The following is a 23,170-nucleotide window of genomic DNA, read 5'->3' as shown; positions in this document are numbered from 1 at the left end:
CTGGCACCTGCCAACCCAGGCCTGGAGAATCTGTCTGCAGTGCTGTTTGCATCTCCTCATCCCTTCTTTCCCCTCACCCTCCTCCAGCAGAGGGGAGCATATTTGACTTGCAGGCTGAGGCTGTATTGAGAAGTCAGCTGGCTGACAGCTGCCAATCCACCAGGCAACCGGAAACAGAAAACCATGTAACAATGAACTGCAACTCAGGGGGAGCTCCTAGGAGGCAGAATGTAATTGTCTTGATTGGAATTTTCCTGGGCCACCAGCCAATCCTGCTTCCATCTTGTTGACCTGAACATCAATAATTTGTTTTTCATCATGCTGCTCAAGAGCTCTCTCCTCCTTTTTTGCCTCTTCAAACTCCCTATTGGAGCAGAGCACAAAGAGACCACTTTTCAAACAAAACTATCTTGAAATTAAGAAAAGGATGTAGGTCTCATGGCCCACAGGAGATACCACCCCCATGAACAAGTGGTACTGAGGGGATGGGAATTGAGAGCTGACCTAGAATTAACCAAGAAGGGACATGAACATCTTTGGTTCAGTGAGGATGTAGAAGGGAAGAGAAGTGGACAGAATTTAGTTCATTGTTTCAAAGCACACATTCAGTCACTTGGGATTCCAAGATATGTTCGGTACAAATCCCACTGGGCACCCCCCTAGTGAGAGGATGGGATCTGGCCCAGGGGCTGGAGAGAAAACCTAAAAGGGTCTTTTTCAGAATCAAACCCACCTTCTCCATTTTGTCAATGTCTGCACTTGTTCCTTTTTAAGGGGGAAGCTCTTCCCTGCTCTTGATGTTTCCTTCCTGTTATAAGACTCTTGTCTCTCTTTCACTGGGGAAAATAAGCTTTTCTAAATGCTGAGTTTTACAGTAGGGCCTGGGCATTACCCCTCTGTTGCCTGTCTCGTGGGACAGGTTGTTCCAAGGGTTCAGGCCTGTACTTGTTCTTTCATGCTGTAAGTCTTAACCTGGGTAGTCCCCCAACTCTGCCATATGGAGGGACTTGCCCAGGTCCACAGTGGCCATTCAGTTTGCAAACCCATCTGGTCATGACACTAAGCTACATGCTGCAATCTAGGGGACAGTTTGGTGTCCATCTGTTTTACTCTTTGTCTTATTTATCAATGGAGTTTAAAGCCAGTGTAACACAGAGCTACTATTTATTTATTGAATCTTTTTGAAGTCCCTGGACTCATTCCATTCTGTAGCAGGCTCTTATGCCACAATCCAAGGTTGAATTGAGTTAGTGGTTCTTTGACTTAACCCCATGTGAAGATGCTGGTTCTTAGACCTTACAGATGTTATCAGTTTTCTTTGATCCCTGGGTCAACTGGAAGTTGGCAGAGATATTATTTGACATGTGATCACCCCAAGGCAAAGAGGGTGAGACTGAGAATCCAGATGACAGACACAATCACTAATCTGATCACAGGGCCTTATTGACCTGATAAAGGGTGCCAGGAAGCCCATCCTTTGGATGGTGCCTGTCCTACTTGCCTACTAGCTGGCCAGACTGATGGGCACTGAGAGAGTCAGGGAGGAAGTCACCCGAGGTCTGGCCTTTCCAGACCTTGGCAAAGCTCTTTAAGAATCCCAGTGGCCTTGACAATTCAGGGGTGGCTGGTCATCACAGCAATGTAGGTTTTCTATGGGCTTTATTCACTTCCTGTCAGTGGGAGTCAGCCTCATATTAGCTTTACTGTTGTGCTTACAAATGTCAGCGTGAGTCACAGAATTTGTCAGAAGGTCTGCTTAGAGTTGTACAGGTTGGGCTTAGGGCAATGCCAGCACACACCATCATGGTGATGTAGTCATTGTAGATGTACAGAATTGTGATGATAATTTCCAGCAAATGGTAAGAATGTGCCTTGAGAAAGAGACACCTGTCCTGAATTGTCACAAAGTTGCCATCTGGAGTAGCAATATGGATGCTTACATGTGTTCAAGACAAACTTACAAACGGGAAACCTGAGACCCATAGTGGGGAAGGATTTATATCCAGCACAGATGGGCCGGCAGTAGAGGTGGCCTGAGAAGCTAGTCCTCCGCTCCTCGTGAGGGCGCCCTGCTTTTCCTCTGTGCTGGAAACCTCTCGCTTCCTTCTCGCAGTGTCTGTGACAAGGCCGACGCTCTGGCACACCTCCCTCACTCCTAATACCCCTCTTGCTGTGACGACACCACCGGCTGGCTCCACCCCTTTCCCCCCTTGTTCCTCTCCCGTCTCCGCGGCCGTACCTGTCGTGAACTGAGTGGTGGCAGAATCGCTCTCGTTGGTCCCGCGGACGGCGCTGACTGACACCTCGTAGCGGGAGCCGGGCCGCAGGGCCTGCACCGAGTATTGGCTCAGGGGAGGCTGCAGCCGGAAGGTGGTCCTCCCGCCTTCCCCGCCCACCAGGCCGTATTTCAAGAGAATGAAATCGACTTTGGCTCGAGGGGGGATCCACTCCACAAAAGCCACGGTGTCGGAGACATCTCGAACCAGGATCTGCGTGGGGCCGTCAATGACTAAGAAGGATCAAACAGAACAAAAAGTTTGAGTGGGATATAAGCCTTGGGCGTCAGCTCTCCCCTCCTTAGGGAAATCTGGTCAATCAGAGAAAGGATGGGTATTATTATTGCATTTTACAGATGAGGAATATGAAGGCTGTTTCCTGAGGACCGAATCTTGGTCTAATTCTTCTTTTACCAGGCTGTAGTTTTCAGGTGATGGCACTGCCCAGCGTGGGCAGGGGAGGGGCGCTTGTTAGCTTGAAAGAGTCGGCCCTGTTCCTTTCTGGAAGTCATGGGACAGGGAACTGAGAATTGGGTTTCTGGCATGTGTCTGCCACTCAGCTGTCACCTTCGTTGAGCCCTGAGGAGAGATCTAGGAAATGACCAGCCCATCTAAACATCCGAGACTCCCAGCTTGGTTGCCAAAGAGGTCATCACAAGTATTCAAAAGATGTCCCTGTTCAGCCACTCCAATAGCCCAGTCAACACAGCTGCTAAGACCGTTTAAAAACCCAACAGACATTTGGGTTTGTGGACATGAAACACGCCTTCTGGGTAAACTTGCTCCTCTGGCTAAAAGGATAAAAAGGACCTCAGCTTTGGAACAGCCTCTTAACGGGTATTTTTCTCCACCTGTTCTTGCATATTTCTACACCAGAAGGGGGTTGCAGTCACCTCTCCCAGGCTCTCCAGTGTATGTCCCTCATAAGCTCTGGCCTCTGGCATTGTGCAGGTCACGGCAACACCTGGAAAGCTGGTTGGTTTCCTGGAGGGCCCACCACCTGTGGTTCCAGCACCCACTTGAGGTTCTGTTCATACTGAATTAGATAATGGGGAGGTGAGGGAATGTAGAAGGAGAAAGAAAAAGAAACAGCCAAGTGAGGAGAATAGGAAATCGTCTTCTCAACTTCTCATGGGATGTCTGCATGGCCAACACACTCTTGCCTCCATGTTTTCATTTATTATTGGGACTATACCCTTCTGGCTGGAGCTGATTATTAACATTCATATTCTTTAAGGACTTGGAACGAAAACCAGAACTCTGGTTCTCTAATTAGCCTGTGCTGAACCATGCAGAGCCAGAGAATGGTGCAGCCATTCTCTACCATTCTAATACTGATATAGAAAATATTTGATCTGGAGAAAAGGGGAAACTGGGAGAAAGGGAGAGAGGGAGAGAGAGAGAGATAAAGAGAGAGAAGTGAGTGACCATGCAGAGCTTCTAGAAAGATATATGGAATAACTTGATTGCTGATGCTCCATTTTCTGGTGCAAGTCTTTTATGAGGCCCAGATGCATTTCTGGCCCTGGGGTTCCCATGAGACACTCTATGTCCTTCCAGTAAATTCTGTATTTTGCTTCAACTAGTTTAAGTAAGTATCTCTTCCTTGTTACCTTGAGAGTCTGGACTAAGGCTTGTTTCTAAATGGTCCACACTGGCCCACCTCCTACTCTGTTTCCAAAATGAAGTTTCTCCCTCAGGACTGTCTTAAGCGGACCTTGAGTCTCTCAGTTTTTCAAGGTTTAGCCTTTCTGGGCACCCCTCTCTCTTTCTGGGTTTTAGCCTAGTCCTGTCTTCTCTTAAGCTGCTTAGGGCTCTTGGTCCAGCACCAGCTAAAATGAAAATAACCAGACCACTTGGGTGCCACCTGGTTTGGAGTTAAAATGAAGTCCTGGTTTTCGTATTTGAGGTAGTAATGTGATTTAACAGAACATATCCAGTTTCTTTTCAGCATGCTACACTTGGTGGCTTTAGATAACTTAGGCCTTTCACATTTATTTTAACTTAATTATGAAATGGAAGTGGCCTCCTAGTTGCTGTGTAAGCATGATATCTGAAACATAGTAGACACTCAGTAAATGAATGCCGAGTAAATGAAATGAATGAATGATCCTCTTTATCCATGAGACAGAGAGGGAAGCATTTCAATAAACTGGAGATTTTTAGGGGGGAAAAAAAAAGGTGTCAGGGAAACGTACCTGACCACAAAAGGCTTTTGTCCTTCAACTCTTTAAGCCAGAAAACCCTAATCATAATGGATTGAACATATTAGAATGTGATTATGTAGCGCAGCGGTCTTTAGCTGCAGGAGGTCTTGTAATTTGCATTCACAAAATGGCCTGCCTAGAAGAAGGCAGCCTGGGTGCCTGATGAGGACACAGAGTTTCACAGTTGGGGGTTGGTGTAGGTCCGACCTTAGCAGAAGGAAATAATTAAACAATCGTTTCCTAAAAACAGCACACAGAATTGGGAGCCAATCATCTTTGTTGCAGCCACTCTCGGATTCTGCCCTTTAGTTGGCCACTTAGTAGCAATGTTCCATTCCAGTCAAGGAGGGATCAGCTTGCTCTCAGCTTTGGTCCTAATTTCTAAACAAGCACAAGCCCTGCTCAAAAAAGTAAACTGGAATAAATGTTTTTCCATTTCTTCATGACTCTGTAGATGAAGCCAAAATATTAAGGACATATTTTCTTAAACGAAATAATTCTGCCTAGCTTTACCACAAATTTCTAGATCTGGAATTTTAATTTCAATCTTAAGGAACTGCCAAACCAAAAAATACTGCAAATGTAAGAATGTGATTTGACTATAAAACTAAGGCAAGGTTGGACTACCTTCTCTACGTTCTCTCAACATTCTAGGAGAAAAACATTCCTCAACTGCAGTATTTTCTATCCTCTTATGAACCATCTCCTTTTAGCCTTTTGTCTTTTACTAATACTTTCTTAATATTAAATCACAGGAGTAGCTTGGGCACCCTGAAACATTTCATATCAGAAGAGGGGAAGCTGCACATGCTATTCTGGGGCTCATCACAGGACACCGCAAAGTTTGGCACCTTGGTGTGCTAAGTACTTTAAATTAAAGGAGATTGAAAGAGCCTCAGAAACAGCCCCCTAAGCAAGGTCAGTCCTCCCATCCCCCGACCCTCCTTCTCCCTTTGAGGTGGTTCACAGAAACCAGAATTCCTCTTCCCCAAGGTGGGTAATAGGAACTAGAACTCTTCCCCAAAGCAAGTTATAAAACCTAGAAAGGTCACTTTCTCCCTCCTCCCTTCTTTCTTGAAGACCCGCATTCCAGTAGGGTCCTGCCCCATAGAGGAGGTGGAGAAGGAATGCTTCACAGAGAGGCCAAGAAGAATCTGAGCAGACAGGCCTTGCTGGGTCTCTCCCTTAGACTATTACCATTAGCTCATAGCTGTTTGTCCGATTACATTTCTACATGGTTGTCCATTCTTCCCACGACCTAGGCATAAAAACAGACAGTTTCCCCCAGGTCTTTGGATCTTCATTTTTGAAGGCTCCTGAGTCACATGAAACTTTGATTAAATAAATTACAAAAACTTAGCTGGGCATAGTGGCATGTGCCTGCCTATAGTCCCAGCTACTCAGGAGGCTGAGGCAGGAGAATAACTTGAACCCAGGAGGTAGAGACTGCAGTGAGCTGAGATCATGCCACTGCACTCCAGCCTGGGTACCAGAGCAAGACTGCATCTCAAAATAAATAAATAAATATATAAGTGAGTAAGTAATGCTTTCTCTTGTTAACCTGTGTTTAGAGATAGAAGTGTTGTTGTGACCCTTATATGATGGGTGAGCAAGGACATCACACCTTTCGGCCCCACATCATCAAATGTCAATTCTTCATGTTCCAGCATCACTTTGGGGCACAGAGCTGTGGAAAAACCCCAGCCACTGGCCTTGTGGAGGGATTCCTACAGAGCCCTTTAGGTTTTATGGTTATGGGGTTTCTTCTAAAGCATACTATTGGGATCAGAACAATGGTTTGAAAACTTTCTGGGTGGTAAACTTTTTTTTTTTAAAGGACAAAATATTAAATGGATGTGCAAAATATAAAACAGATCAAAGTAGAGCCACCCTGGTTGGAGGGATGGAAGAGGGAGTAATTAGTGGTCTGGCTCCCCACCGATCCTATTCTCCAGGTACTGCCATAGAACCCTGGTGCATGAATGGAACACAAGCTACTGCCACAATCATTCCGAACCAATGTTTGCTAAACTGAGCTTAAGCCTGGGCACTTGATGCTGTTTGGTTTGGATTCAGTAGCAGAGCATGAATCACTAATCTATCAACGTGGTCTCATTACATTGTGTTGTGGTTCCCATTTCTGGCTACCTCGGCGTTTTGTCCTGGACTTAAAACTCGCTTTCCAATATGTCAATTTCTGTTTATGAAAAACACATAAAGCTATACCAATAGTCACCTATCTCAATTTCTGTTATTGACAGGGCATGTTGCTTAGCCTCTGAGTTTCAGCTCCATCAACGATAAAATGAGAACCAAAAATTATGCCAGATGCTACTTATAACTTTGGAGACATTCTTGGTGAGGTCATACATTTATACATCACAATAGCTCATTTACAGCATTGAAGTTGAACATCCTTTGTTAGCTAAGGAAACAATAAGGCAAAATATGACAATTAATGAATCAATCCTGGAAGTATAATGATCTTGAATGAGGTGAACTGTGGGGATGAAATTATAATAGACTTAAGCCATCACCTTGAACAGTGACCCAACCCATACCTACTGATTTTTGAATGACTCGTTTCCTACCACTTTTGCTTCTGAGTATGTTCTCTGCGTATATGTGTGTATACCACATATTGAGCACTTACTCTCATCAGCACAGAGCTGATCGTTGTGTGTTTTATCTAATTCCATCCTCATATTAACTTAATAAAGGAGGTATTCTTGTTTATCATAAATTATTCTTGCTTATCTGATAAAATAAATTGAGGTTTGGGAAGGTTCAGATGACTTTCTCCAAATATCATAGGTAAGCGTGGGTCAGCTCTTGCTGCTTCCAAAGCTCATGACACCAGGGGCTGACAAATGGGGCTTCTTAATAAGATCAGAAGGAATACAATGGAAATATTACAAAAGAATTGTCTCCATGGAGCGCTCTCCCAGATGTCAGTGCTTGTAAGGATGAGTAATAAGATGAGCTAAGGATCTGGTAGAGTAACTCCATCGACAGGTACCAGAATTGTCACAGCTCTGGGAGAAATTCTAGCACTTCTTTTGTCTCTCCACTCCTTGGGCAATGTTGTGGTTCTTTTTCCTAAGTGAACTAGCACATAGCTATAGGGAGAAGGGTTGGAGGCACTCACCTGTGGAGACGCTGGCCGAGGTAGGGGGGCTCCGGGCTTGTTCTTTCAGAGCCACCACATTGACAATGTATTCCTCCCCAGGCTTTAGCCCCGTCTGGTTAAAGGATGTAACATCGCTGGGGACCTGAGCAATCACTCCTCCTTCATTGTTCTGGACAGTGGGGAGAAGCAGAGAAAGGAAAGGAGAAAAGTCACTGGGAGAGAAATCTGATGAGAGAAAGATAAAGGTATGGATCACTAACTGTGAGTTGTGAATTTGAAATGGGGGCTATTTCTGTTTCCTCCATGCTGACAGCTGAGTGTGTGGGGCCAGAAATAACTCCCCATAGACTCTGTAAGAATGACACTACTCTGTGAGGATTTGGCAAATGGAGAATCAATTCTTAAGAACATTTCTTTGGCCTCTCCTGAGTTTGCTGAATTTGCCAATAAAAATTGGTCTTGAGGTAGTGTAGATTGGCTCTTGCCAAAGATCAAATGTTTGATGGTTATGGTTAACATTCATCACAGCTTTTTGGCATTTACTGTAATGAACATGCCCTTGGCTATTTAGAAGAGGGTAGTCATGTGCGTTTGTGTGTAAACATCTTTATATACACACACAACACATTTCAAATTAAGACATTCCCAGATAATTGTTTATAAACCAGAGCTAGTATTTTGATATATCTGGAGTTTCTCATGATGTTACATTCAGTGTGAATCTGTAAACGTCTTGTTTCCTCTTCACTCAGATAAATTAGGACTCTATGACACAATCAAATATGAAGTACAAAGAAAGGAAAAAGGAAGCTTAGAAAAAGATAACCCAAAGAGAAGAAGGAGACAATTTGGTAGAAGGAAATGAGACAGAGTAACTTGATAAGATTGGGTCCAGAATTTATTATCTATCTTTCTACCTTATCTTTTCCTCTCTCTCTTTCTCTCCATATACTTTCTATGAGTGTCCTTCAAAATGGAGGAGACAAGAGAGCCTTTTTTGGGGGGCCTGCCATTCTCCCCTATTCTGTGGCCTCTATTTATGGTACTCAGGGTGCCTAATATATAATTTATAGCCATACTCTTATAAATCAGTGTGACAAATGCCTGCCAGTGGTCTCAACCTACAGGTCACAACAGTTATTAAACCATGTGCCCATCCATTTGGCCTTGGCATTCCCTGGTCAGACTCTCTTTTAATTAGAGTTAGTTTTGCATATTGGATATATGTAACAGGAGAGCCTGGCATAATTTTTTTCTTCTGAGCAACAAGGTGACATGATTGTTTCAATTGTTACATAACTCAGTTGCCTGCCATACCTTATTTATCACTGTAACTCAGATAAGACATATTTGTATAGATGTCTGTTTAGATATCTTTACCTTGCTGTGACGTGACTATGGTATGACTGTATCCACATAAGAGAATGGGGCATACAGGTTTAGTGAACAGAGCCCCAGGATAGGAGGTGGAGACCAGGTACTCATTTTAAGCCTGTCACCCAACTAGCTGTATGATGTCCTTCAAGTTTTCTGAATCGTAGTCTCTATAAACTAAACTAGAGGTAAAATGAGGGGTCGTACCCTGTGAACTTGAAGGTCTTTTGTAACTCCAACAGTTCATGGCTCTAAGAATTTTGAAGTAAAAGGATGGTGAAATCATAGTCTTGTTAGCCAAAAATGTGTCATCTGTCATTAAGTCTGATGAATGGCTGAAAAAATACTCTTTGACGTTGAAGAATAAAGACAGAGGGAAGGAGTATGATTGAGCTTTATATCCTCATGAGTGGTATACTTAGAGAGGACATTTGTAGTGTCAACAAATTCTGGAAATCTAGAGCCAGGCATGCACCTCTGGCAATTTGGAAAAGTTAGTTTCACAGTTAAGAAAATAAGTAAAATACTGCTTTAAAGAGTAGAAAGGAATCTTGGGATACTTTAAAAGTCACAGGCTAATCATATAATCCATAAAAAAATGTTGCTAAATTAAGAGGTTACAAATTTATTATGAATAACCCAGGAGAGCCAAGGTGTTTTTGTGTTATGCCTGTAACCTTTAGAGATTGATGCCATGCAAGCTGACTCTTCTTCGGTGCACCTCTCTGCACAGAACGAAGCTTTTGGCTGATTATGTGACTGATTCAGTTTGGCTATTCTTATGTCCTAAAGAGAAGCCCCAATTTTTTGAGGGTCTGATTTTCATACTTACTAAAACCATGGCTCATCAGACCCCAGAGTTATCTCAGCAGAGAGCTGGAGTTGGTGGCTGCTTCCTGCATCCTCTATTCTGCAAGGCCAGGGTGCCATGCTCAGGGTTACTCTTGTCAGTGGGTCCTTTGCACATATTTGTCACAGAAATGTTCTATATTCCAGACACCCACAACATGCCATATTGTGTCTTTAATGGCATGGAGAGAGATACTGGGTAGTGCTTTCCTTGCTGCCCCTGATTCCAAGCTAAAGGTACAAAAACTCCAAATAAGTCTGTTTGGCAGTCTGACGGGTGAGTGTTACCTTTGGAATGAAGCTGATTTCCCACCCATCGAAGGAAAATGAGAAGGGCTCCCACTGCACCTCCACGGTGGTCTCTGTGATCGTCTTAAATTGTAGCCCTTGAGGAGTGGAGAGATCTGAAACACAGCAATGTAGGTGACAATGTCATGGCTAACCCTTGGGACAGAGAGCATTGCCTGGTGCTTTGTCTTGATGGATTCCCTCCACGCCATGGGTGTTCGGTGGTGTTTGGTGGACAATCCCAATCTTACTGCAGACACAGTGAGTCCTATGGGCAGGATCAGCCTACCCCATTATGGCCCTAGTGCTTGGTGTTGATAGAACATATGGGTTAACTTAAACAGAAGCTATATAAACAATGTTAATGCTTTGTATTACATTAATAGCTTACTATTAAAATGCAGAAATCACTTTCCTTATCTTACTAATGTGGTAGGTCTTGGCATTTCATATGTAATATAGTGCCTTTTTCAGAGGACTTGGGCATTGGCAGTATCTTTAGAAGCTTTACAGGATTCCTGGGAGGCACTATGATGGCTTCTATCAGTGTGCTCATTGTGCATTCAGGAAAATGGAGGCACCAATTGGAGCAAACCAATTTCAGGATTAATGCTAAAGTGATTTCCTTGATTGTCTGATGTACATTGAGAGTATTTTGTTTAGCTCAAATCACTAAGTCTAGGATGGTCTAAATTTTTCACTTCATGTATTTCCCTCTTTTCCTTCCACCACTGCTTCTCCCCCAACCACACAGACACATACACATGCGTAGGTTTTGTGAGATGGAAGTGTGCTTGTCCTAATGGAGTTCCAGTTATCAGCCCTAAAATATGACAGCATGACTTTTCTCTGTTCTCCAGGAAGCCTGCTCCCATTTTAGCTTTGCCTCTCATGGGCTATTCCCATTGGAAAAAGGACAGATTTTCTTATCCTTCCTGTTTGGAAGCGTTCTCATGCTTTTTGGTTGGAAAGCAGGACTGACTGTGAACCCACTTGAAGGTGTGTCAGGTGGTTTACATGATTTTGTCCTTGTCACCTGGGAGCGTGCCTGAAGGGATGCCCTGAATTGGCATAATAAATGCCACAGGAGATGGAAACCTCATCACTGCGCGTGCATGTGGATCAGAGAGGAGACGCTTGGGAGTCAGGCCAGGCACTTAGGGCGGTGACTCATCCCAGAGCAAGGTGGGGAAAAAAGCAGATGGTGCATAATCACTGCATAATCACTGCAGACACTTAAAACCAGTTCTCAGGCACCAGCAGAGGAATTCTTTTTTAAAAAGGTCCAATATAGCTCACGCCTGTAATCCCAGCACTTTGGGAGGCTGAGACAGGTGGATCACAAGGTTGGGAGATCAAGATCATCTTGGCTAATACGGTGAAACCCCATCTCTACTAAAAATACAAAAAATTAGCTGGATGTGGTGGCAGGCACCTGTAGTCCCAGCTACTTGGGAGGCTGAGGCAGGAGAATCGAGTGAACCCAGAAGGCAGAGGTTGCAGTGAGCCGAGATCATGCTATTGCACTCCAGCCTGGGTGACAGAGGCTCTGTCTCAAAAAAATAAAAATAAATACAAAAAAAAAGTCAAATGTAAGCAGAGATAATTATAGGCATATTAACGGAGTCAGCACTACTCATCTCATAGCGGAGTCCAAAATTATAACAGAGTTTCTGTCACCTGAAAAACAAGGGGACCAGATGACTTCTTAAATTCCTTCCCCTCTGCCTGTCTCTGTCCTTCCATTCTTCAAGGCGCAGTTCAGCCCTGGAGCTTCCATGAAGATTTCAAGGCTAACTCTTTTTACCTTGACCTTTTCCGTTTCTGAACTTCCATGGCATTTGTTACCCAAATACCATCTTACCTACACAAAATGGTCATAAGTCCCAATTCCTGGCCCAGGGGCTTTCTGAATTCTAGAAGGCTTTTGTTTTCATGGTCACTTCTTGTTCTATTTCTTGTTATTGCCAGAAATCTCTGTATCACTCATACCTTATCTCCTTTGAATGTTCTCTTCTCTCTTCCCAGAATTTAATCAGATACAGCCGTTTTTCTTGATCTCTCCAAAGACTTTCCACATAAGGCACACAGGCATTTGTGTGCATGCAGGTTTTGCAGTAGACTTGGGGGGATGAGAACTTCTCTTGCCTAAATTCCTCTGCCTGGCTCTTGAAATTCTAAAACAGGCTTATTTTATCAATTTAAGAATTCAGAGGGGTATAAAGAAAAATAAAATAATTTTGTCTCTTATTGATACAGTCAGTGTTAATAATTGGTATGTAATCTTTTATATTTTTCTGTGCTTTAACATATACAAAATATAGATACATATCCACAGAAGTTTCCTGTTATGTATTTAAAAGCTGTTCATTTCTTATGGAGAGAAGTTTAGCTTGTTTTCTGTCTCCATCTCTCTCTCTTCCCTGTGAATCCTTCTAAACTATGCTTAGGGCTTCAACTTTTATAACTAAAATGAACTATTAAGATATTTCGCTAAATAAAAGATCTGGAGGAAATTATGCCACTGCTCTATCAGGAGAAGGGGATGTTATCAGCTGTGGTTTTAAATAAGATTTGTTCTCGCTTTGCTATACACTTATGGTTTAGCACTTGCTTCTATTTCATATCTCCTTGTTTTGCATCCCTAACTAGATTCAATGTCTGTAGATGTCTCATACTTTCCTTGACTTCTAATCAGAGTCTAGCTTATAACAAGTCAGTACTCAATAATTAAAGTACTTTTTGTCCTTTTGGTTCTATAATTTATGAAAGCTGCCTGAATTTGGAAACTCTCTTATTCGGAAGTGCCTTTCTAATGATGTACCCTTTCTAAATGGGTCACATCTGTAGCCCTTCCCCTCAAGGGCAATGACTATTCCAGGCGTCCCTGAAGAATTGAGAAAAGACGCTACTATCATGAATGCCCATGATCTCATGTAGGAAAAAAGAAAAATGAAGCAGGACGGGGAAATGGTACGTACGGGTGGCCACCTTGGCAGTGATGGGAAGGCTGAGGATGTTGCTAATGACAGCGTAGACGCTGATGTTGTAGGTGAGACCTGGCTCCAGCTCCGTGATGATGATACCACTCCAATCTCCAGGCACCCGCTGCTGGAGCTGGAGGCCCCCCAGGGCCGTCGGCTGGTAAGAGATCACATATTCCGTCACTGCCATCGGCCCGTCCCATTCCAGCTCAATGGACCTGTCGCTGATACCAGCCACTCGCAAGTCCTCTGGAGGGGCAACTACCGGGAGGCAATACACAGATAGCATGAGTTCAGAGGATTGCCTTCCCCAACCTGGACTCAACTTTCTTCCTCACATCTCACCCCCATGCCATGTTTATATGTTCTGCTGGGCTCAATGGCTTTAAGTGATTCGTAACTTCCTTTTTGGGCGGGCTCTTGTCTTTTTGGTGCTTAGTACCCCAATCTCCATAAGGTCATGAACTAGTCATGCACTGGAGCCAGCTGCTACTGGCTTGTAAAAGCTGATTTTTAAATTTTCAGGACCATTTCAAGACTGTTGTTGAATACAACCATTATTAAAGATTCAATTTTAGAACCTAACAATTAAGTAAATTATATTAAAAACAAAGGTAATAGATACTCAAAATTTATCACTTACAAATTATTTGACTACATTTTAATATTATCTATACCTTTAAGATAATTTATGTGTGTTCTATCTGTCTAGTGGAAATATTCTGATTGTACTTTACTACACATCTGTTTCCAGCTCCATATTTAGTGACGTCATATTGGTAATTGAAATTGGCCGTGGAGATAGTATTTACATCATGGAAACTGGCAAATGTTACACAACAGGGCTTTTAAAATATTTTCCTTTAGAGAGCGAGGTTGTTAGATATTTAACAGCACACCACTGGCCAAAATTTTTGATGGTTTAATAAGTTATTGTCATCAGATTACGCTGGGAGCCAATTTCTGACTCGGCAAGTGGAAATAAAAACTCATTCCTGATTATCTTGCAAATTATGAGAAGCCAAAACATTAAGTCCTGGATACCGTGGCCTGAGGAAGACACTCAACAACCCATTATTGTAGAATTTTCCCTTTTAAAAGAAGACCACTTATGTTCTGAAAGAAATCTATCTTGTGTTAAACTAATTTTTATTAGCCTTGATCTTGGAGATGATGATAAAGAAATATTCTTGAGGACTTTGCTTTTCTTTCTTGTCTGATTCCTCAAATGCTACTTGGAGTCACCAAAGGTTAAAACACATTGGAATAGACTTTTGTGTATTATTGTCTTGGAAAGTGAAGATTCACCAGTGTTGTGGCCATTAAATAATTAAGCCTTTAAGATTAACTAGGAGGCCACCTCCAGTGTGTCTGTAATTAGACCTGTCCCTAGATTAAATCAAAGATCAGGCCAATATTTAAATGGTTGTTATTAACTTATCAATGTATATGTAGTGGAGGATTCAATTAGTTGAAGAGTTGTTAGGTTTTGAATTTCTCCCCTTAATCTCACCCTTCCCCTTTACAAGCAGATAATCTGAGACCAGCTGTGTTGTGCAGGACGATGTGAGTGGAGAGTGCTGTCTCCTCATTGTACTCACACATGCCCCCTCAAAACCTCAGCAAAGACAGATACCAGGAGCCCTTTAACAGATCCAGATTCATAGGATAAAATCAGCAGCGTATATATGCACTGTTGGACATTTGCTTCAATTGCTTTTGCCCAAAACCATTAATCGAATAAAACAGTCTAGAAAGCAGAGCTTCCTTGAGGATGGCAAATGTTGACCAAACCAAAAATTTTAAAAATGTTTAAAGTTTATAAAGCTAAAGAAGTGTAAATGAAATTTAAACTTTCAAATAATGTTTTATAAACTAGATCACCTATAGTTCTGACCTTATTAAAGCTTTAAATTTCACTAAGACCTTTGGGACAGCCTATTCAACACATACAGAATGACTCCTGGGCCATGAGGAGAAGAGTTGATATTTAGAACCTGTCAGGATTTTGCATGATTATACTGAGCATTTTTTATGCACCAGGTACAATGATAACCACTTTTACGTAGATTATTTCATTTCATCCTCTTACCAACACTATGGGATTAAGGTATCATTATTACTTCTGTTTCACAGATGACAGAATTGGGCCACACAGTCAGCTAACATAGAAGCTAGAATTTGAATGCAGGCAGAATGACCATAAAACTTCTTAGCCGATATACAATGCCACTTTATGTTTACATAGCATTTCATAGCCTATAAACTATTTTCAGATATAGCGTCTAACTAGAATCTTAAAAAATATTTAATAGCAGCCCTATAAAGTAGTTCATGTAGACATAATTGTCCCAGATTTACAAATGAGGAAACCGAATCCCAGGTTCAGGGATGTGCCAAAAGTCGGAGAGTTGGGTCATAGCAGAACTGACTCTGAAACCCAGATCTTCTACATTTATCATTCCTTCCCCTACAATTTAGATAGCAGGTTACAGATTGCACCAGATACCTTCTTTCATTTGTACATGGCCTCCCAAAGTAAACTATCTTAGGAGTAATTCAGATGATCTTAATAAATGTGATCTCTAGACTTGTGCTCATCATAGAGGTAAGAAAATTCTTTTTAAACAGGTTCTCTAGTGCCTGCCTCTGTGATTCAACACATTAACTCCGGGTTTCCTATGCAGGACTTTCATCATAGTGGCAGAAATGGCCACTCCAAATTTCAAGTCACCAACAATTATTTTGGAACAACTCGGTGTATTCCTTTTTACTTCCTTCTTCAAAGCTAATATTGACAATAGAGAGTGATCTAAGAAGAGCATTTTGGGATTTTAAAGCAAAAAAAGAGGTGCAGAAGGATTTTTTTTTTTTTTTTTTAAATCTTGGCAACTTAGCTTGAGGCCTGAGCCTGGTGGTAAACATTGCCTTCACTTCTGACTGAGAAAGCAGCAACTGGTGTCATTCGTGGTGGAAGTGGTCTTGACAGTGGTGGCTCGATGGAGGAGACCACCACCACTTGCACTGTAACTTAGCAGCAGGTATATATACTAGGCGTCAGTAATCCTTATAAAAAAAAATTCTATAGAATGATACTGCAGACTATCAAAGAGCTTCATGCCTTAATTCAATGAATTTATGGTGGGTGTAAAGTATTCTTGGCCTTACTTTCTTTGAGGTGTCAACTTTGAAACTTTTGGAAGGCAGGCTGTTAAAGAGAAATAAACTGTGGCTTGAGGAATCAGGGTTGCTTATCTGCAAAGATGCCATGCTGTTTCCTTTTTAGATCTTGCATAAATGTTGCACTTATGTGGTGAGAGCAGTTGGAATTAGTTCCATGATGTGTCTTACTCCAAAGAGCAAGTAGTTTCAGGTGCCAAAGTTTGGGCTGGCTGCAGTGTGACAGAGCAAAGGCTGACACTGATGAATCTCCGCGGGTCTGACTGAAGTCCAGGGAACAGCTTTCTGGATTGTCTCAAGACCCTGCTCTGATGGTTCTTTTATCCTGCTGGCTCCGGGGGAGTTTTGGCCAGCTCCCTGGCCAGCCCCCGCACTAACCACCATCAGTGGGGGCAGATGTGGACAAATGGTTGAATGTACTTCTCCACCCTACCTCTGACACCTCATTTTTAAAAATCATGTGATGGGGGCTCAGCTTTCATATCAAAAGGCTACTTCTTTGTGTATGTGGCTTTAAAATTTTTATTTTTCAATTATATTCTACTTTGCATTCCAGAGAAGATAAAAGAGTGCTAGAAGCTGGTAGGAGACCAGGATTCTTTTTCTTATTCTGCCATTAATTAGCTGTCTGGCTCTGGGAAAATCTGTCTCACTGACTGCTGCTTTTTAAATCTGTAAAGTGAGAAGCTTCTTTCTAAGGCCCGTTTTAAGTTCTCATATTCATGAATGTTTTGTTCTATTATCTCTACATGGGCAGAGAACGGAGGCAGAAGTCTTGAGATTTTGTCCCATGGCATACTATGAGCACAGATCAAGGCTAGGAGTCAAATGTGGTGACTTTGCCAACACTATACAATTGTGCTCAAGCGCCGTGGACCTAGGGGGCCTCAGAATGAAATCTACACAGTGGGCAGCTATTTTCTGTGCCCTTGCCAAAGAGAAAAGAATGCCTTGTAAGGAAATATATTTTGTGGCTCTCAGGGTTTTCACCTTCCTAACCCTTCTCTCTCCTCTCCTCATTCCTGTGGGCAATGGGAATATCATGCTGTGGTGTGTGTACCTGGCCAGGAACGTCAAACAGTAGATAAATAGCTCCTTCTCCTACAGCCTTTTCACAAAGAGCAAGCAAAGTAGCACTTTAGATAATGACCTAGATACTTCTCTCAAAGAGACCTGTAGCACTTGGTTTAAAAAACAGGCCTTAAGAGCAGACCTTCTGCAAATGAGTGCTGGCTCTTAGGTTGCTATAGGAACAGATGGAGATTATGCAACTGTCCTTTTTCACATGCTTTGGGAACCTGTAAAGTAATTTATCTGGGCCTATTGAAGTGTTCCTCAAGCAGCACAGAGGTAACATGTTGTAGGTAACGTGCTCATAGTTTGGACTTAACCCAGTTGTAGCTATGCTAGCAGCTGCTGCGTCTTCCCTAAGGTAGCCAGGAGGGTTTATCACCGGTTCAGTGTAAGTCCTGGATTAGATGAAGATTTTGTTTGCAAATGAACCCATCCTTGTAGAAAGGTAGGGTCAAGAATGTAACGGGTATGTAACAAGAATGTTCAGACCACCAAAGATTAAGCCTACTAAGAAGCATGTGGGCTACAGAATAGCATTAACACAGAGATGGCCCAAACTGACCCTGGGCATCCTCCAGATGGGGCATCATGGAGCCTGATCCTCTGGATGGGAACTGGAGCTGTGTTTCAGCCTGGCTTCCCAGAAGGTGCCTGGTGATTTTGGATTCAGAAAAAATAAGGCCTAACTTCTGCTTGAATTTCACTTTGAGGTAATTGGTGTGGTGACTACATTTTTAGAAAGATATTTCAATTCAGTAAACAAAATTGGGAGGCTAAATGAAATAATTGGATATGGAAAAAGTTAAGGAACATTAAATTTTTTCCTAAGCAGTGCATTGTTGTTGTTTTTCTTTGCATTATTACCATCGATTTTGAAAATAATTTAAGTTGAAGTTACATGTGCAGGAAAGTTGTCTGCCAGGTAGGAGGGGGTAACCCTGGCGCACAGAAGGCTGGCGAACCTGGCTTACCAGGCTTCCCCTTCCACTGATGTCACATGACTGATCGGAAGATTCCTAAAATTGCCCCAGTAGAGGGTTTAAAATGTTTATTTATTTATTTATTTATTTTAAATCATCTCAGTGGGCCCTCTGAGCTCAACCACTTAATCTGTACTGTTTAAAACTGATTTAGTCAGAAGAGGATGAGCTATTGTGAAATAATAAAAATAATTTGATTTGCATCAAAAAGACAATCAGCGCCAATGAGATACTGATTTTTTCTCACTGTTGGGCTTAGATCCCCATTTTAGGACATCACCTTTCTATTGGCTTTGACAATGAAGACTATACATATACAGGGTTGGTTCTAATTTGCTAGACAGTCATCTGGAACAAAGTGAGTCATATTCTTTTAATATTCTGTACTAATTGTTAGAATGTTGTTGTCCAGTGTCCTTAGTACTTTATTCCTGTTTACGTTTAAGTCCTTGTCTACAAATACTCTCCCCACTAGAATCATTTCATAAATGAATAACACCTCGCAATCTGTAAGCTCCAAGATAATCAGAGAGCCTTACAGACTAACCACCATCTCTTGCAGTAGCATTGTGGAAGGCATTCCTGGAATATGGCAACTGGTAAGGGAGATAATTTTGAGTGGATGGAACACTGGGATCCCTCAGAGTTAGAGAACGGCCTTGGCTAAGGTGGTCCCATGACCTCACTATCTACCCTCCCCCACCTCAAGCTCAGTGAGGTGTTGTCATCATTGTTACCATTGCCTAGTCTCAGGGGTAACAATCCAGCTCTCAGCCTGAACTTGACCTTTTGCTATTTCCATTCTTTATCCCCTTTAATCTGCCTCATCAACTATTATTGACTCAAGAAATCAGCTCTCTTGGAAAGCAAATGAGTCCAACCCAATTGGTAATTATTTTGGCTAAAATTCACCTGCCCACTCATCTTTCTTCCCCAGCTAACTGGAGGTATCCAGCTAGTTTGCTGGACCACCCTTGCCAACACCCCAGAGAGTTCCCCTGCCTACCTGCTGAGCAGTCAGGGCCCTGGTAGCCCTCTTCACAGATGCAGAGCCCCTCCTCACAGTGTCCTCGCCCACTGCAGGCATTCAGACACTGCCGCTGGCTGCAGTCCTCACCAACGTAGCCCTCCTCGCATAAACAGGTACCGTTGGCACATCTCCCCTTCCCCGAACAGTCCCCGGGACACCTCAGTTCCCTGCAGTCCTCGCCAGTGTAGGGCTCTTCACAGACACATTCCCCGTCCACGCAGAGCCCCCGGGAGCTGCAGTCTGTCGGACACCGCAGTTCGGAGCAGTCATCCCCGCTGTACTCGCTGTCACAGATGCACTGGCCATCCACACACACCCCCCGGCTGGAGCAACCCAGCGGGCAGTAGGGCTCCGAGCAGTTCTTGCCAAACCAGCCTTCGTTGCAGATGCAGCCACAGGACTCAAAGCTAAAGTTGCCGTGGCCACTGCAGTGAGGGATATAGTCCAGTTGTCCTGGAATGGTCAAGGAGAAGGTCAAAGAGCAGCAGTGGCCTCTCCTGTCAATGGTGCTGGGGAAGGATGGGCAAAGACCTCTACTCATTCTCTGACCAGATTTCTGTTGCTGAGAGTGAAGCTCAACATAGTTTGGTACACATTCAATTTAATAAATATTTTCACCTAATATGGGCTTTCTGTGCCTAGCACAGGGCTGGGGGCAAAGGTGAATGAGATCTTGTCCCGTGTTCTCCAGGAGCACACCTTCAAGGTGTCTTAGGGTGGGTTCCCTAGAAGCAGATCTTCGATAAAGATTCATGTAAAAGTGATTTATTGGAAGGTGTTCCCAGAAAAATCTGGTAGGGAAGAATGGAAAATCGGGAAGGGAATGTGCTCAAGCCCAGGTGCGTTATCAAGTCAAGTCCCAGGAGAGTCACTTGGGTTCAGTCCTGCAGGGTGCTCTGGGCAGTGCAGGTCACATCTCATTGTGGGTTAAGGTCTGTCCCTTATGGCGTGCGAATCCCCCAGCCCCTCATTCTCTTTGAGCAGTCCAAGAACTTTCCAACAAACTGAGGACAGCCCTCTGACAAGGACTTCCAGGTGTTGGCTATGGGGACTGTGAGGGACCTGAGGGGCTGTAGATTGAGCACTGAGTCCACTGTTTGGAGAAAGGTCTTATGTGTTACAAACCTGTCCTGCTCCCTCCCTGCCTGCCAGCTGACTCCCTCTGCTCATTCATCAAAACCCAGCGCCAGGGTTACTTCAAAGGCTCCCCAGGACCTTGCTCTCATTTAGTTACTGTTTGCTATGACCCCTTTAGGATTCTATGCATGTGTCTGTCCTAGCCCTTACTGTGGGATAACTACAGTGGCTAATTTATCTCCTAGCATGACTCAGGTAAACGTATTAAACAAATACAAATGGAGTACCTGCTGGCATCCTTCTTTGCCCTCGGCCCTGAGGATATGAAGTCTAGTAAGTTACCTCCTTTTTTTAATTCTGCCACTTCATGCTGCCCCCATGAAAATATACTTTACTGACATTACTTAACTTAGCTCTTCCTTGCGGATTTTTTTTTCCATGTTTGCTAGGAATCCTGGTGAAAGGCTGGTAAAAAGTCCATTTATAGAAGCCCCAGCTTCCTGAGCTGCAGAGTCCATGCCCATGGAAACCTAGGACTTTTCCCTATTCTCCTGCTCCATTAAAAAGACCAAATGACCTGACAGTTGTCACTGAAGCACAGGAGGACTGGACTTGCTCTCTGTTCTTCAGATTGTTTATTCATAGCACTGGTTATGGGGAGGAGAAGGAGGTGAGAGAACCCATGAAATATTCTAGTCCTCAGTGGATGCCTCTTATCTTGCTGTGTCTCAGGGTGAATGTGTGAATGTGAATCTGCAGCTGTGGGCCATCCAGGCACTGTGAAAATTTCACTCTGCCACCTCTTGCTTTCATCCTGTAAAAGCCTTGAGATCATGGACCCTCAAGGTCCATGCTTGAACTCAAGACAAATGCCTCTTGTCATCAAAGAACTGAATTGCATGGGGTCTAAGGTACCTTTTGGGAGAGAAAAGCTGTGCACAGAGGGGTGCAGACACAATTCCGACTCACTGGGGTCAGCTGATAACAGCTATTGCTTATATGGTACTTACAGAAGCCAGGCTGACGTCCGAATAGGTGCTTTTATTGTTAATAACTTCTCGTTGCTCTAGCCTAGCGCCATTTGTAGACGAGGAAAGGAAGGCGCAAATATGTAACTGCTTAGGTCATCAGCTAGGAAGCAGGAGAGCCAGGATCTGAAGTTGGGAATTCTGACTCTGAAGACTTAATTATGTCTTGCAGAGAGGTAAAGATAATAACTCATAAGGATTGCTAATTAGGGGGTGGGCAGTGTTAGAAGTAAATCCCCTGAAATTTGAGCCTTTTGGAGGGTACACTAAGCTGCATGAGTTGTGTGTGAGAGCATGTGCATGTGTGTGTGAGTGTGTGTGTGCATACGCTTCTGTGTGCTTATTGAGGAGGCAGGGAGAAGATGAGGACAGGTCCTCTGAGACCTTAATGGCTATCATCTACTCAGATGGGAGAAAGGCTGCGATTGAGTGAACAGAGCACCTGCATTCTCTAGTCCCTCAGGTTAACATGGATAGATATCAATTCAACAGCCTGTGAAAACCAAAGATGAATGCAGACAGACATCAAATTCCCTGCTGGCCATCGAAGTTGTTGTGCTGAACCGATGCACCATTACCTGACTCATCCCCCCAAAATCAGGTTAATGTATTTCAAACTGGCTACGCAGTGTAGAGAATCCCTGAACTGAATCCCTCGGGAAGAACTGCACTTAGATCTTAGAGACATATTAACTGGCGGCTACAGACTAGGGCACTTTTTTCCCTTTGACCGTGTGAAGAGATGCTGGGGTTTTGCTGGGAGTGCATTTTTGCTGGAAGTGCATTGCTCCTTCTGGTGCACTCTCCCTCTCTGCGCAGCCCTCTCCTTCCCCTCCTGAGACCATGCTGTAAGCTCCCAGACTCTACCTGTGGCAGCACTCTCTTGGCAGCAGTTGGCATTGCACTGGTCTCGCAGCACCGACACCTCCCTCTCCAGCATCTCGATCCGGCTCAGCAGCTCCTGCAGCACCTGGGCTGAACTGGCACATGGGCAGACCTTTTTGGGGAGGTTGATCCTGTGTGTAAAGGTGACCTGGCTCTCGTGGTCTGAGGTCTGGCCTGTGTACTCTGCCAGAGTCTCGTCTTCTGCACTCACCTCCTGCTCAGCAGAGGCCTCCAGCCCCGAGGAGCAGAGGCTGTCCAGGGGCACGTTAATGCTGTACACATGGTTGAAGACCACAGGCTGCTCTTTGCTGGATGTGTTGTAGTTGGCAATGCCCCCCTCCTCCTCCATTGACTGTCTCTGCACCCTTTCTGTGGTGACCTCCAGCTGACACTCCGAAGGCTTGAGCATGGAGCCCAGAAGGATCAGGTTGACGCCAATGAGCATGTTCTTCAGAACCACTGTTTCCCCATCTGCCCCCATCCTCTCAGCCAGAGCTCTGGGTTCAGGACCAGCCTGCAGCACACAGCATGGAGTTGTGCGAATCTGCAAGAGAAACCAAAGAAAGAGACAACCTCTGAGACCTATGCCTTGGCACCATGGCTCTGCACAAGCCTATAAAGCTCAGGAATAGGCAGCCAGAGATTTTCAAGGAGGGGACATCAGGAAGGGATAGTGGCTGCCAAGGTCGTAAAGTCCCAAGACTTTGTTCCCTAGAGGACTGGATCTCTGAAAATGGTCACTGCTTCTGCATATGGCTGTTTTGTTTTCTCAAAAGGCTTGTCTAGAACACATGGGTCTGGTCCCATG

General features: G+C 43.7%; 1 protein-coding gene and 1 long non-coding RNA gene across 11 annotated transcripts in view; one reads left to right on the top strand and one right to left on the bottom strand.

Moving 5' to 3' along the window:
- TNR (tenascin R) overlaps positions 1-23,170 on the bottom strand; it is a 410,842-nt gene that overhangs the window by 55,199 nt on the left and 332,473 nt on the right. For 2 of the 3 annotated variants that reach the window (XM_017529944.1, XM_037739057.1), the window contains exons 3-8: positions 22,345-22,906; positions 19,349-19,825; positions 13,106-13,369; positions 10,125-10,240; positions 7,632-7,782; positions 2,240-2,509 (exon numbers count right to left, since the gene is read on the bottom strand). In XM_017529944.1, the coding sequence (XP_017385433.1) occupies positions 2,240-2,509; positions 7,632-7,782; positions 10,125-10,240; positions 13,106-13,369; positions 19,349-19,825; positions 22,345-22,843 (1,777 nt within the window). In that variant the 5' untranslated portion in view covers positions 22,844-22,906. Of the gene's footprint in view, positions 1-2,239; positions 2,510-7,631; positions 7,783-10,124; positions 10,241-13,105; positions 13,370-19,348; positions 19,826-22,344; positions 22,907-23,170 lie in introns of those variants that run through there. The other variant, XM_017529946.1, reaches the window with a different exon arrangement.
- Positions 1-23,170, top strand: part of LOC108305350 — a 226,398-nt gene that overhangs the window by 163,787 nt on the left and 39,441 nt on the right. For 5 of the 8 annotated variants that reach the window (XR_005200517.1, XR_005200515.1, XR_005200519.1 and 2 more), the window contains exon 3: positions 7,713-7,858. The exons of 2 other annotated variants lie outside the window; for them this stretch is intronic. This is a non-coding gene — a long non-coding RNA (uncharacterized LOC108305350). Of the gene's footprint in view, positions 1-2,523; positions 5,402-7,712; positions 7,859-23,170 lie in introns of those variants that run through there. One more of the 8 variants, XR_005200521.1, reaches the window with a different exon arrangement.

Source organism: Cebus imitator, unplaced genomic scaffold, assembly GCF_001604975.1.
Source record: "Cebus imitator isolate Cc_AM_T3 unplaced genomic scaffold, Cebus_imitator-1.0 Scaffold62, whole genome shotgun sequence".
Classification (NCBI taxonomy): Eukaryota; Metazoa; Chordata; class Mammalia; order Primates; family Cebidae; genus Cebus; species Cebus imitator.
The sequence above is the reverse complement of the archived record's forward strand: the minus strand, read 5'-3'. Positions and strand labels throughout refer to the sequence as shown.